At 43.8% G+C, this 16,290-nt stretch overlaps 1 protein-coding gene across 1 annotated transcript in view; it reads right to left on the bottom strand.

Moving 5' to 3' along the window:
• Window positions 1-11,298, bottom strand: part of CRYBG2 (crystallin beta-gamma domain containing 2) — a 66,790-nt gene extending 55,492 nt beyond the window's left edge. The window contains exons 1-2 of the mRNA XM_079986579.1: window positions 10,372-11,298; window positions 8,361-8,448 (exon numbers count right to left, since the gene is read on the bottom strand). Of these exons, the coding sequence (XP_079842705.1) occupies window positions 8,361-8,448; window positions 10,372-10,556 (273 nt within the window). The 5' untranslated portion in view covers window positions 10,557-11,298. The remainder of the gene's footprint in view (window positions 1-8,360; window positions 8,449-10,371) is intronic.
• Between the last annotated feature and the right edge of the window lie 4,992 nt (window positions 11,299-16,290).

Below are 16,290 nucleotides of genomic sequence, written 5' to 3'. Positions count from 1 at the left end.
ATAATTTGCGTGTTTGTCCAGGGTCAGGATGGAATGTGAGTGGCATTCTCTATTTATTTATTTTTTTAGTGTGCAAATATCATGTAAATAACTATGATTTCTGCATTGTGTTTTTTTTGACATTTCCCCTCCATTGAAATAATTACATTTGTTTTGGTCATAGCAGAATAGCAGTTAGCTAGATGGACAAGGTAGGTTTTGGCGAAATAGAAACAGCACTGGCTGTGAAGAACACAAGATGCAATGGAAAGCCCTGCCTCCTTACATTCCTAGCTGTGTGTGTGGGTGTGGGGGGGAATTCCTGGACTAAGTAGTCTGCAGTCAAAAGAGGGGCAACTTTTGGACATTGGCCTGTAGGAATCCTAATATAAGAAGTCCCCTTTTTGTTCCAAGAAACCTCAAAATTCTGTACTGAAATAAAACCAATAAAATGTATGCTGCTAAAAAAAACCCCAACAACAACTTGCTAATTAGTAATCAAAAGTTAACAAAATATACCCGAACCCTACGCTACCTGAAAATAAAGATAATTTTCTGGAATTATAATGTTGTTTTCTGAATTACTACCATTCCCTCCTCTCTTCTCATCTCCTTCCTTCCGTTCCTTTTCCTATCTTGCTTCAGTCTTTTTTCTTTCTCTTTATTAATTGCTTTTTTCATTTAGAAATGAAAATAAAAATAATTACAAAAAAACCCCATACTTTTGTAAGTATGACCCTATATTCAGAAGCTTCAATTTCTTTTTAAGAGAGATTTGGTCGCAAGAACAGAAAAACAGGGCAGGAGGGCTGCATGGGAAAGCGAAAAGGAGGGCGAGACAAGCCACCACGCCAGGCACAGAAGTCCCACCTCTTGCAGCCTTTACCAATACACTGCTGGCTTAATTTCAAGTCTTCAGTTCACAGCCATGAGGACTAGCCACATAGCTTTCGGAATTTCAATTTAGCATTGAGATTCTCAAGAATCCAAATGTTTTGTATTCAACAAGCCTAATTATACTGCAGTATCTTTTTCTCCCCAAGCCAGATTTTTTTGAGGCAGGTCCTAAGTCCTGTAGCCAACTACAGGGACGCAGGTGGCGCTGTGGGTTAAAGCCTCAGCGCCTAGGGCTTGCCGATCGAAAGGTCGGCGGTTCGAATCCCTGCGGCGGGGTGCGCTCCCACTGCTCGGTCCCAGCGCCTGCCAACCTAGCAGTTCGAAAGCACCTCCGGGTGCAAGTAGATAAATAGGGACCGCTTACCAGCGGGAAGGTAAACGGCGTTTCCGTGTGCGGCTCTGGCTCGCCAGAGCAGCGATGTCACGCTGGCCACGTGACCCGGAAGTGTCTCTGGACAGCGCTGGCCCCTGGCCTCTTAAGTGAGATGGGCGCACAACCCCAGAGTCTGTCAAGACTGGCCCGTACGGGCAGGGGTACCTTTACCTTTACCTTTATCTTTTTCTCCCCAAGCCAGATTTTTTTGAGGCAGGTCCTAAGTCCTGTAGCCAACTGTTGGCTATTTGTAGTGATACTGATTAGGCACATAGCAGCAGGGCGGTTTGTGTCCTTAATGTAATCCTCACTATCCCCCTTGACATACCAGCTAGTGGGTGGTTCCACTTGTATCAGCTGAACCCTGCTGGGATTTGAGGCCTGCCCTCCCTCACAGCAAAGCTCCAGCTGCTACAAAACAGCCCAAGGGTGCTCCACCCAGAGGAGCTGCTGATGTAGCAGGAAATCACTAGATAATAAGCGGCCAAATGTGCACATTCCACACACACCTTTGGAGATTACAGCTGCCACCCAAAGATGTCTCCACCTCCATGTACTGTAGGTAAAGCAAACTGGCCTCTAGAGATGGCTGTGATTGAAACAAGGGCGATTCACCCTACGATCTTCAAAGGAAGCGCTAGAGAAGACACCATCTCCTTCTTGATAAACCCACAGCTAGCAGAGAGAGAGAGAGAGAGAGAGAGAGAGAGAGAGAGACAGACAGACAGACAGACAGACAGACAGACAGACAGACAGACAGAGAGAATTTGATTGATAGCCAAAAGAACCAACTTCCTCCTTGTAGTTCAATATGTATTTTATGCTGGGGAAGAATCATAGATTCATAGGTCTAGAGCAGGCCCTTTAAAATCAATGCATGTGATTAACTTGAGTCTGCTAAGTTCACTGGGTCTACACTGAGCAGAACTTAGCTGGATATAACCCACAAGAACCTGCCTTCCAAATCAGATCATAGGTCTTCGTAGCTCAGTATCGTCTACACTGACTGGTAGGGTTTCAGAATGGAGCTGTTCCTAGTCCAACATGGAGATGCCAGGGCTTAAACCGGGAACTTTCTGCATGCTAAGCATGTGTTCTACTAGTAAGCTAAGTGGCAAGATCTCATTTAGCTCACATGAATCTTTTCTGGGTGGACATCTCTGGCTTCAGGGACCGTAAGGGAAGCACTTGGGAATTTTTGCAGCCCACACATTTCCTTTTCTAAACTGTGTAGGTAATGGAAGCGGGGAGGAAACACCACAGATATATTTGCTCGCTAGATGTGAGCTTCAGGTGAGTTGCTTTGTTCTGCCCCTGGGTGAATTAGTTTGTGGCTCACCCTTCTGCTCGCTCCCAGTGGAGCACGCCATCATTTCCTGAGAACCCAGAGGCTTCAAGGTAGCTCTCCACCCCAACAGGTTCCTGTACCGGTTGACAGTGACACTGCCACAAACATGCCAAGGAGAAACTTTTCTTCTGAGTAATTTGAGTGTCACATTAAATTAATAGGACAAAATATCCTACCTTCCAGGCCTGTTTATACCCATCAAGAACCCTAGGACAACCAGGCATTGGGAATTTACCTTTGTGCAGTAGGATAGTTAATACAGTGGTACCTCGGGTTAAGTACTTAATTCATTCCGGAGGTCTGTTCTTAACCTGAAACTGTTCTTAACCTGAAGCACCACTTTAGCTAATGGGGCCTCCTGCTGCCGCTGCGCCGCCAGAGCCCGATTTCTGTTCTTAACCTGAAACTGTTCTTAACCTGAAGCACCACTTTAGCTAATGGGGCCTCCTGCTGCCCCTGCGCCACCAGAGCCCGATTTCTGTTCTTATCCTGAAACAAAGTTCTTAACCTGAAGCACTATTTCTGGGTTAGGGGAGTCTGTAACCTGAAGCGTATGTAACCTGAAGCGTATGTAGCCTGAGGTACCACTGTACACATGTCCGTACATCCTGCTGTGGGCAAGCCAGAGTTCAAGGGCCCACTCCATCCAAGCAAGTATGCCAGGAGGGTTTGAAGAAGCAAGGCTGATGAGAGGTGCAGCCTGGGAAGAGAGGTTGTGGTTGAAGAGAGTGTGGCCAGAGAAAAAGGTCCTGAAGGTTCCCCACCCCTAATTTAATAAATCCCATGGGGGGGATCCTTGTTCCTCTTACCCTGGATAACACCGTTTCTCACCCCTTCTCTCAATGGAATAATATTTTATATACAGTATCATGCAGACTGGAGTGTGTGCAACAAAGGGACTTTACCAGAACTGCAGAACTCTTACCAAGATATAAAGCAGCGGCACTTCTAGATTATACTTAGTAACTTCTTTTTTTGTGCTCCCCCTTCCCTGCAACTGCTTGTGAAACACTTTGGTTCTTGTGGCTCAGTTTGTACAGTCTACACACATGCACTCACACACATGCCCCAGTCCAGATTTCTACAGTGGTACCTCGGGTTAAGTACTTAATTTGTTCCGGAGGTCCGTTCTAAACATGAAACTGTTCTTAACCTGAAGCACCACTTTAGCTAATGGGGCCTCCCGCTGCCACCGTGCCGCCAGAGCACGATTTCTGTTCTCATCCTGAAGCAAAGTTCTTAACCCGAGGTACTACTTCTGGGTTAGCCGAGTCTGTAAACTGAAGCGTATGTAACCTGAAGCGTATGTAACCCGAGGTACCACTGTATTTTGTTTTGGTGTTCTCCTATCTGACAGCTAACTTTCCTTGGTTATTCAACATGCTGTTTTTTGTCCCCTTAGGATTTTTTCCCTTAAATATATTTCTATACTTCTACAAATCCAAAAGCTTTTCTAAGCTTGCTGATGCCTTTCTCTTGCTTATCAGAGTTGGCTATAATCCTATTGGGCTGTTGGCACTCACCCGCTTATGGTAAGTTCACTATTAAAATGAGTGGTGTCTGATATACCTCTGTTTTAAAGGTGTCTCAGAACGACTATTTCTTAACCAAAGGCACCGACTCAAAGACGTTAGCAATTAAGGTAAGCAAAATGAACTCCGCAAAAGCCAAATCTATAAATAATACTTCACTCAAAGGCAAGCAAGATGTGCTTTGCAAGAGCTGAGCTGCTACATCAAACAAGTCCAAGAAGGATGCTAGATCAGAAAACACTGCATGATCACAGGCTACATATAGGTTAAGCAAGACAAGCTTTGCAAGTCTTCTTCTGCTGCAGGGTGCTGGAGATTAAAACATGTAATCAAAGTCTTAAAATGGCAAAATAAATTACAAGTCGGATCTGCAACAAAATGTTGCAGTGTGTGATTCTGCTTCTTCTAGTTTCCAGTTTCCGTTCCATTTCCCTTCCCTGGGTTTCTGTTTTTCCACCCACAGTCAGTATTATGTGTCCATTGAGCATATTCAATCCTCACTGGTCTGCCTCCTCACACTCTTTGGTATTTTTCCTTACAGTTTTTTGTACTTCACCTAACCCTAACCTTGCTTGTGTGGTGCTCTTTTGGCTACATTTGCAACAGCATTCACTGCCTGAACATTGGAGACAGAGGGAATAAATGTTTTTACTGAAGTGACTGTTTGCGTGAACATGACTTGAGGCATGATTTGAGAATCAAGGTTCCACTCCACTGTCGATTTGCTGGTCTTAATTCATGCTTTAAATTATGTTTGCAATCTGCTAGGTTGGACAGGCATTGTATAATGCTCTGAATGAATGAATGAATGAATGAATGAATGAATGAATGAAGCACATGGTGAAAGGGACGGGATACTTCATTTTAACACACCCTTTAATCACTCCAATTCTGAGTACAAAAAACAGTTGAAGTAAGGAGGGATAACATGGCACAAGGTGTTTCCAGACTATTGCTGTTTTCAGGTGAGACTCAATCCCATACTGACAAATCCAGGTTGCACGATTGAGCTGATTTTGGAGCTCTTGCACAACAAACCCACTTCTCCCACAAAAGTGGGCTTTCTGAAAGTGATGGGGAAATGAATTGGAAAGTGTGGGGAGTTAACACTTGCTTTGGCACAATGTGTCCCCCCCCCAAAAAAAAAACCCCAACAAATACCAATGAATGCTTGTTGAAGAGCCAATGTTGTCTAATCTCCCTGCAAACCAATTGGGATGAAAGCTCAATAAACGGGACACCTTGAAGTGCCCACACTTACTGAAAGGAACTCTATTGCAAAAGGCACAGGCCCATGCAGTTGTGCTTTGCTTCCAGCAGAGGGCATCCTTATCTTTGGGAAAAAGAAGCTGTATGCACCTTGACATAACTGAAAACTTTTTTTTTAACGAGGGACAGACATAGAATTATAGAATTGTAGAGTTGGAAAGGACCACAAGGGTCATCTAGTCCTTGCAATGCAGGAACCATTTGGCTCGAACCCATGACCCTAAGATTAAATTTCGTGGCTCTACAAAGTGAGATATTTTGTTGACTATTCATGTTATCAGCTTGCTAAATTAATGCTGTCCTTCCATGGTTGTTTTTTAATGCATGGTTGACATGTATGTCTCTATATCGCTGAATGGCATATTTATTATTGTTAACTTGCCTCAACATCATTTTGAAATAAAGGAGGGAGAGAATAGCTGTCAAAATACATTAAACAAAGTGTGTAATGACTTAGCGCATAGGTGGAAAGAGCCTTTTTCGGGGATGCATTCTGTTCTGTCCATGGTCACAGTCCAGCCAGGCCAAAACACTCAAAAGAGTTTGCACTGTGGGACCAAGTCCCCCCCCCCTTTTGTTGAGATATTAAAAACAAACTGTTCCCTTGTGTGCTTACACAAAACACAGCTGGCTGTGTCATTTCCAGATTTAGTGTGGTGTAGAATATAGGAATATAAGAAGCTGTCTTATACTGAGTCAGACCATTGGTCCATCTGGCTCAGTATTATCTACATTCTACAATGACCAGTAGCAGTTGTCCAGCATTCCAGACTGGGATTTACTCCAGCCCTTCCTGGCGACTGAACCTGGGACCTTCTGCATGCAAGGCAGGAGCACTGGCCACTAGCTACAGCCCTTCCACATAGAAGGCAGAGTGCTGGGCTTCGACTGGAGAGGCCAGGTTTAAATCCGTGAATTTCACTAGGTGATCATGGACCAGCCTCTCCCTCTCAGCCTAACTTACTTCTAGGTTGTGAGCATCAAATGGGCTAGCCTGGTGCATGCTGCCTTAGGTCCCCTGGAGGGACAGTGAACTATAGAGATGAGAATGACAGGTGATAACAGAGGAAACTAACTGCTGGGCCACCACAAGCACAAATCAGCACACATAAATGTGTGTCAGCTGTGTGTCACGGGAAGGCAACCGAGTCATGTGACATGCTTCAATCAATAGTACAAAGATGGAAGATATCAAAAGCACATCTTATCCATCCCACTAAGAATCACCTTGATGGGTTAGACTAAAAATTATTCTCCACCATCCAGAATTGGTGGGTGATCTCTCCCCACCACCACCATCCACAAATGAACCACCATTAAGGGAGTGGCTTAATGTTTGGGTTGCTGTATGTTGCTCTATTATTGCTCTTTCTGTGCTATTGTTTTGATTGTGAATACTGATACTTGTTTTAAAACGCTTTCAGTGTATTTTTCACACTGCTTTGGAAAGGTATTTTCTATTTTGATAGGTGGCCTAGAAGCATTTTCAATAAATAAATAGCCGTCCTATATACATAAAGGAGCAACCCAACACCTATATACGTATGTATGCTCAGAAGTAAGCCTGATCAAATTCAGTGGGACTCTCAGGTGATTGTGTATCATATTATTAAAAGCAAAACAAATAAATACAAGTTAAAGAGAGCTACCTATCAATTGATTAACTAAATTTTGACTTATTGATCATATGAGTTTAACTGATTTAATCAATCAAATCTGCAAGGATTAAGAATGAAGCAGTTGTTCTGGCAGAAAATATATTTCCCTGTTTCACACATGTGTCACAGCAAGCATTACCTCAGAGGAGCCTTTCCTAGACGTTGAGTGGATTTTACACTTCTGACTTTGCTTCTTGTTTGTATTGATTGCAAGGTTTTTTTAATTGGATGTTTTATGTTTTTAACTTGAAAGCTTCTTTGGGGACAAAAAGCAGGATAGACATTTAAAAAATAAATGAATAAATAATGCCTTTCTGTGTGAGTAGGATGCATGTGTCTTTTCTCAGAAGATGCTTATCACACATAGATGTGCAATTATTTGCCTTAAGAATAATTAATCATTATTTAGAAAATCTGATAATTAGAGGAGCATTTGAAAAAATCAAAGGATTTTTAATTGATATAAATGATTACTCAACTAAGATGTGATCCTGTGGTCCTTTGGCTGGCAGGCATGAATGAGTGAATCTCCCTCTCTCTCTCCTCGGAAAGGGAGCTCTGCCACCATTGCTGCTTCACCATATTTGTCCAATGGCAGTAACAGTAAAAAAGGGATCTTATTCCAGGTATGCTGGAGTGAGATTGAGGGAAACTTTGGATTCATTGGATCCTGTTTCCCTGACACACCTTTGGAAAAGGGTTGGGGAACAAAGTAGGCAAGCCCCTGCTTTTAATTGGTTTGTGGGTTTCAGCCATGTTTCACCTATAATTTTATTTCTGCACTGCTTGGAGATTTTTATGATCATGTGGTTTATTAAGTTTTCTAAATAAATAAACCAGAAAACAGCACTTTTCCCACTTGTAATTCCCAGCAACTGGAATACAGAGGGATACCACCTCTGACAGTAGAGGCAGAACATACTCATCACGGTTAGTAGCTATGGATATGCTCCATGAATTTATTTAAGCCTTCCATGTTGAGAACCATCGCAACATGTCTGCTCAGAAGTACAGTGGTACCTTGGGTTAAGTACTCAATTCGTTCCAGAGGTCTGTTCTTAACCTGAAACTATTTAGCTAATGGGGCCTCCTGCTGTTGCTGTGCCGCCGGAGCATGATTTCTGTTCTCATCCTGAAGCAAAATTCTTAACCCGAGGTACTATTTCTGGGTTAGCGGAGTCTGCAACCTGAAGCGTATGTAACCTGAGGTACCACTGTAAGTCCCACTGGGTTCACACTCCTCACAACCTCTCCTGCCCCAAAGAAGGCCCTTCCACAGGTTCTTTGACAGCAGTGGGGCTCACCTTCAATGCCGGCTTCTGTGACCTACTGCAACTAGGGGGCTCCATAACATGCTTCACTTGCACTGAGATTACATCCTCCTCACTTGCCCTGGAATGAAATCGAGAAAGAAGGATTGGAGCAAGAAGGAAGGTACACAAGAGGCCACAAAGACTAGCTGTCTCTCAGCCAAATAATTGCTTCTGCTTCCCTTTTTCATTGAGCACTTGCCCATCCTAGCCACTCCCTATATGAGTGGGGAGGAGATCCTTTTACAGCCCAAGGGCTGCATGCTCTCTTGGGGGGGCGGGTTCCTGAATTGTGACCCCTCACTCATGCTTTGCTATTCTTAACTATCGCCTGTCCTTGCTGCCACCAGCAAGAAAGGTAATATTTTCTTATATTTGGTATTTGGTCCTTCAAAATATTGTCAACAGATGAGGGCTCAGGTAGTGGTTGCTCTGAGCTGAGAGAGAGGAAGTGAGGGCAAAACTAGAATCTGACGCTAATTGTTCATTGAAATATGATCCCTACTGAGCTCCCTGGGATGACTCAGCTGTGGCCTGTTTCCTGAAACAGCTCCTGTTGAAATGCAAACAGGGCAGAGGACAGGAGCATATCAGCAAGCTGTAGAGTGGAAAGGAAGGATTGCCGAAGGCTCCTGGACAAATCTCCAATGTCCTTCTTGTTGCTGATTATGACCCAAACGTCTATTTGTAAAAAAAGAGAGAGAAAATGTTGGCATTCAGGTGCACCTGTCATATGTGCTTTACTGGATAGCTCACTCAGTAGAGCATGAGACTTTTTAATTTCAGGGTCATGAGTTCGAGCCCCACGTTGGACAAAAGATTCCTGCGTTGCTGGGGGTTGGACTAGATGACCTTTGTGGTCCCTTCCAACTCTATGATTCTATCACTGATATGCCGCTGTTCCCTGCAAAACCTCTGTACAGGAAGCTGACTTATGCCAAGTCAAACTATTGGTTCATCTAGCACAGTTATTGTTTGCAATGACTAGCAATGACTCTCCAGGAATTTTCCCCTACCCTTCCTAGAGACTGAACCTGGGACCTTTTGCATGCAAAAGAAGTGTTCTGCACAGGGCTGTCCCAATACATTTTGCAGAGGACAAACACATTCCATATACAAAAGCAAGCTAGTTTAATGGAGCCAGGACATGCCATGTTGCATACATACCTCTGTTCTTCAAAAGGGGAGAATTGCCTGGAGAAGGCACAGTCAGGGGTCTACCACCACTGGTCCCCAATATTTGCTGCCTGAGGCCGTTTCCTCACTTCGCCTAACAGTAGAGCCACTTCTGGCTCTTCCACTGAGCCTCTCCCCAGTTATAAACTTATGCATGCTCCCCCAACACAGGAATGTGCAGATAACTTCAAAAACACATTTGAGCACCTCATTGTACACATTATATATATATATATATATATATATATATATATATATATATACACACACACATACACACACACACACACACACACACACACACACGTGGTCTATGTCCTGACAAAGGTGTAAAGGTGAATCTTCACATCTGCACTTGTAAACTGCAACACAGCTCTCCTTTAAAAATTGCATTTAACTGAATTTCATGATGCAGCTCTCCAACCCATTTTTACAAAAATATATGGGGGGGGAGTGTTTCCATAAAAATGCATATAATTTATTTAATTTTTAGATTTATATACCGCCCTTCATTATAAGATCTCAGGGCAGTTCACAGAATATTTGAGAAAATAACATATAAAAATGCAATATATTAGGGGAAGCTGCTTGCAAAAAAATGTGTAATTGGCCAAAACTGCATACAAAGAACACTGCACTAAAATATGAATTTTCACAAGGATGCTAACAAATAATAATCTCAGATTCATGTGGAAATGTGAAAAACTGAATTTAAGACTGGGGTGGGGGGGTGAGAGAAATTAAGATAACGCATGTTGACAGATTCCCCCCCCCCCCAATCCTTACTCCTGACCCAGGGGCACTTCCAGGCCTATCCTAGTACACTCACCCTTCCGAGGTTCTCTTCTTCCGAGGCCTCATCCTCCGTTTTCCTCTCCCGCCTTCATCTCTCGCTCCTGCCAACCTGGGACCCTCATCTTCATTTTCCCGCCTCTGCTGCAGCTCCTTCAAGCTCAACTCACTCCTTGAGAAGAAGCGAGAAAGCCGCCTTTTCAGACCCTCTTTCTTTGCCATGGTGGCAAACTGAGTCCTGACCTCCAGGCCTGAGGGAAATGAACTGCTAGAGGAGGACGGGCTGAGGCTGCCACTACACCCTGCCTGCAAGCGAAGGCCAGGCGGGTGGCTCTTTCTGTAGCCAGAAGCGCTTTGCTTTTCCACCTTCACACTCCCTCAGCCTGAGGAGGCGGCCCACCTGTGGGGAGGATCCGGGTGTGAAAGGCGTGACACCTGCTGACAGATCCAGGCGTGCCGCTTTGGGAGCAAAGCCAAGGGCAGGCTCCGAGACCTACGCTGGAGAGGGGAGCGGTTTTAAGTTCCCGGCTGATATTTCTCCAACTTGGGGGGTGGAGGGGGGCAGTGTTTGCCTGGTCAGGAGCAGCCTAGAGACAAATGTGCCGTTCAGAGCCCCAAAGGAAAGGTGGGGAAGGACTTTGGAGCGAAGGTGCCTGAGGAATTTGAGAGGTGGCGGCTGAGGGATTAGGTCATAATAAGGTTCCAGCAACAGCAGCTGAGAGTAAACAAAGCAGCCACTGGTAATTTATTGAGGAAAAGCTACCGGTTAATTTATGGGCTCAAGAGGAAGGTGCTGGTATTAACCTTTAAAGCCCTTAATGCAGCCTTTGCCAATCTGGTGCTCTTTGGAAGTTTTTGAACTACAGCTCCCATCAGCCCTAGTCTTGATGGTCCATACAAAACAGAAAGGAGAATGGGCTCTGGTACTCATTCAGGCCACACACACACAAATTAAGTTGTATGTGTTTTAGTGTTTAAAACTTCTTTGTTTGGTCCTACTACTTTTTCAAGCTAGTTCTGGTCGGATTTTAAGAATGAAGTGTTTTTGAATTCCAAACTTCCAGAGAAGAGTGGGGTTTTTTTTACTCCAAAATGCACATTAATAGATTTGCACTAGCAACCACTGGAGCATGTTCTCCTTGTTTTGGGTGGTTGTTAGCTCCACTCTAGACTTTCAGGCAATGAGGTTCAAAGCCTGGGGAGAGATTCTTCATGTGTTTGACTGAACATGTTTAGACTCCTTGGCGCAACCAGGAATTCTGCACAACTACACGAACCTAGGGAAAATTCCTTCAGAATTTTATGCTCAACTGGAGGAAGTTTGAGGGTGGGGGTGGAACAGACAGGGCACCAAGTGTGGGGCTAGCATGGCCACCTCTGCACACTTTGGCCACATTCATGCCATAAAATTAAAAGAATAGCAGGGATCTCCTAACAGCTCTCAGCTCCCTTAAGAAACTACAGCTCCCAAAATTATTTGGGGAAAACCATGACAATAAAAGTCGCATATCAGTACTCCAGATGTATGGGGCAGACTTCCAGTCTCTTCCCACATGCAGTCTTTTGAATGAATAGGGCTTTAGTGTCTTGCATTTTGAAGAAGTGATTATAAATGGGTCAGTTCTCAGACTTTTTTTGGAAACAGTCTCTCACAGTGCAATTCTCTGCACTCTTAACTGAGAAGTCCTGGTGAATTCCACGGCACTTACTTCTGGAGAGACACACACTTTAGATTGTGCCGTAAGTAGCTTTTGTAGGTACCAAATTTCAGAAATGGCAAAAAAACTCTTCACCCCAGCTGGAGATCAGAGATAATGGCTTCAGAAACCCATTAAGTTCTTCAAATCCTCTCTTAATCACCTAACAATCCATTATCCTTGGGGCCACTACAAGCTGGACCTTGTCGGATATTCTCAAAGTGGACATTGCTGTGAGAGACTTCTAACGCTCAATGGCTAGTTGTGTGAATCTGCCCAGAGTCAGAGTTGATAAATGGCTAAAAAGGCAACACCACTTCCCAAAACGTGCTTAACACAGTCTGTTATTGTGAATTGTGTTCAATGTACGCAAGTCCCACTATTGGCCCACTCACTGTGCTAAAATTAAATGTAATGCATTATGGCAAAGCTTTGCTAAAAACACTGCAGATTCAGATATCATATCCAAACATCCAGAGTTTGCCTGCTTGTTTCTGCTTTGCTGGTTGGCGACAGCCATTTTCATGTAGAAACCAGGGTGGAAGGGAGGGAGATTGGATGCTTTGGAGAGCAGGAAAGATCAAACAAATAAGGGAAGAGAGATCAGATTCTCTTCCTGATTGGCTGCAGCCATTTCATTGAGAAACCATTGAAAAATGGGGAGGGAGGAGAGATTAGACAAATCCCAGTTTAGAAATATTTTCAGAGAAATAATGGAAATTGTAGGTTCGTTATGTGAATGCTTGTCTAAATAATGATTTCCATGGAATGCATTGTGTTTAGTAAGCAGGACCTGTGTGTAATTGCAAGTACACATGCATGGTGTGTCCAGATCATTAATCAAAAAAACTGAACCTACTCATAACTGCTGAGCCTTTTCCAATGGAGGTGAGAGGCCAGCATACCACAAGAGCCTCTCCCATCCTTGCCTCACTTTGCTTAATAGTAGGGCAAATCTTAAGCCAATCTCCTACCCTGAGGTTCATACCCCAAATTTGCCACCTGAGGTCACTGCCTCACCTCATCTCAAGGTAGGGCCACCTCTGCTAGCAAGCAGACAGTGTTTTCACAAATTGGTCTTGCAGAAGTTTCTCCAGTAAATCCAAGGTTGAGCAACCATTAGATTCCCAAATCTAGCTCTCCAAAATAATTTGCCTTCACCTCTAGGTATGCTTTGCTGAAAGGAAGAGATGCACAGAAAGTTATGATCCATATTCTTTATTGGTTTCCATCGTTTTCCAAAACCGGTACAAAAATGAAAATAGGGGAGGGGAGGGGAATGCAGTCGTGGGGATTTTTGATGTCGCCACCAGACATAATCAGCAGGATAGCTGCTTGCTTGAACAGCTCAGACATGACCCTCCCCCCCTCTAAAAATAACCCCACACAGTCACCCTCTCATCCCCACCCTCCCCCACCCATCCACCCACCCGCTTCATAAAAAGTCAAAGAGTTTGACACAAAACAAGCTTTGGTCGCTAGCAGTAAACATGGGAGTTACATTCGTTTTGTCTCCTAGTACACAATCATGTAGCCACGCAAGAAGTCGCCATCATCCCCCCACCCTTCCCACCCCCAATACATTCAGTGCTCCCTATTCCACAGTGACCCTGAGTGCAGACTTGGCACCAGCCTGACTGCAATGCACACTGCTTGCCCCTAATGCATAGTGTCCATCACTGTCTAAAATGGTAATGATATTGCCTATTCCAAGCAGTGATTTATTTGCAGGACCAAGCTGAAGAGTTTTAGAAACCATCTTGTCATAAAAAAAAAGGCCTGGGAGACTGACCTAAAGAATTTCCAAAACAATTCTGCAAACTAGTGGGTGGAAGAAGCTGCAATCAACCCCCCCAAAGAACATTGTTCCTCTTGGCTTGCAGATAAATCACTGTTATTTCAGAAGTCCAATTCTCTCATTGGTTGTAGGAAGATATGGGAAATTCCCCCCACCCCTTAACCAGGTCTCATGTGGCAAAGTTGCAAAGTGGCAAGGTACAAAGAGGGTGCCTCCCTCTATGCCCCTCTGGTGCAAATGCCCACCACATGCTTTGGCTATTTCCCACACCCTCAAGTTTGTAAACAATCATCAAAAAGGAAAATTGGAAATAAGCCAGAAAGATTTACATAAGATATTTACACATACTAAATATCTAAGAAGGGAATAGGGGGGAAACAATGCTACTGTATTTTACTTTATTTTTAAGACGGATACAAAACTAGAAGGGGTAGCATTTTAATATTTGGACACACTCTAGGGAAGCATCCCTTTTCTTCTGGCAACTCAGAGCAAGCTATATAAACCAATGCATTTGGCCCCATTGACACAAGACACGTTAACCTGAGGTAGATAAGGTAAAGATCCCCACAGCAATTTCAAAACTAACATCCTGTATATTTCACACCTCCTCGTTGCAATCATTGCAGGAGGGGGAGGGAGAGGGAGGTGGGAAGAGGCAGAGAGCACTCTCAGCTATAGGCAAGTGAGTGTTATCTAATATCAGGTTTTTGTTTTTAGTTTTCAAATTCCACTGCATGGCTCTGTAGCAGCTGGTAATGTTGGCCCTTGATAATCAGCCCACAACCAACACTTTCTTCGACTAGCAAAATGTTTGCAGTCCATCCAGTAAGGGAAAGCATGCAGAGCTGCTATTTGAGTTATGATATTTAAGAAAAAATGCTTGGCAATGCAGGTAATTTAGAAATGGACGGGCCCACCATAGATATGTAATTCAAATATACTGGATAGGAAACTCTATCTGTGGGAAATGGCCGATGATCTAGAGATTAACCAACAACCTTACATGTTTTTAAGTTCCCCCCAAATATCGACCTGTAAATTCACATCTCAGGAAAGCTGGCCAGGCTGATCCCCTTACTCTAGTGTAGAGGTTTAAGAGGCTTAAAAACTTCCAACCTTGAAGAAGCAGCACTTTGCTAAAAGAGTAGAATGCCAGAATTCCTCTTGGGATGCTCTTAATGTGGTTGGACTACAAGAGGAACTCACAAGGCTAACTTGGGCACAGGAAAAGGCGAAAAAGCCAGGATGGTATGGAAATCCAAAAGGATTTTGCTGCCTGAACATATTACAAGGAGCCAACCAGGCTCAGGCAGGAGATCTTGTGAGTCAAGATCTCTCTGTCTTCACCTCTGCCACCCTGATTCAGCAGCACCCAACATTCCCTTGCCTCACAACAGGGCCTTGTAGAAAGCCACCATGGGCTAAATCATTCAAAATTATGTGTGAGTGCAGTAGCAGCAAGATGCAGATATGGTAACCAGGTGAGGACAGGCAGTGTTAAGAATCTTAAGGAATGCTTGGATATCTGGGAGCAAAGAGGGGCTCCACCCTCAGAAAGGTGAAATGGGCTTGATACATAAACTGCTTTTGTTGCCCAAGCTTTATGCACCTGGCTGTGCTGTCTCTGTAGCCCCTAAATGGCCCAAAGGTACAACCCAGAGGAAAGTTCTACCTAAACTCCTTGGGAATGAATAGGAGCTGAGCAGGAGTGTCAATGCACAGGAGAAACGTCCCACCGGATTGTACATGAAATCCATTTGTGAATATAGCTGGGGGAGGACGCAGACAATCTATTCAAATACAGTGCCTAAAAACATTAGTCCACCCACACGCAGCAAGCTACAATTGAAAAACAGAGACTCTTTTGTTCTTTGTGCTGTTAAATGTAACAATGCCCCCCCCCAAAGTTTTTAAGCCACAAGGTTCCAATCTGTTCAGCCCCAGAAGGCTGCTGAGGTTCTTCCATCCCTGAGATGTACAAGAATACCTGAGAAATACATTGCAGTAATCATGTCCTCTTTTTTTCCTCTTCTTTTTCTTCTTTTTTTTCTCTTAAAGATTAAAATATACAAAAATACAAAACAGAATATTTATACTTTTCTTTAAAAAAAACAACAAAAGCAATGAACACTGAACCCCGTCCCCCAAAAAACAAAGAAAACAAAGAAAGCAAAAAGAAAGCAAACCCAAAGATACGTCATACACGCACGTCGTAGTGCAGGTTTCACATCACGGCTTCAGAGCAAAGAGACACCCACCCACCCTCCCCCATGTGTCTCACACGGCAAGTTAAGCTGTCCTGGGAACGAAATAAATTAAAGGCATCAGTAGGGAAAGCAGGCAGGGGGCAAGGGAACAGCAGCTTTACCTGATGAATGAAAGTTCAGAAACAAAATGGGAAAGATTCGAACTCAAAACCTTTGTGCTTGAAATTGTCACAGTAGATCCTGCACTAAAT

This window comes from Podarcis cretensis, assembly GCF_951804945.1.
Source record: "Podarcis cretensis genome assembly, chromosome: 8".
Taxonomy (NCBI): Eukaryota; Metazoa; Chordata; class Lepidosauria; order Squamata; family Lacertidae; genus Podarcis; species Podarcis cretensis.
Note: the sequence above shows the minus strand (reverse complement) of the source record. Positions and strands in the feature narration are given on the sequence as shown.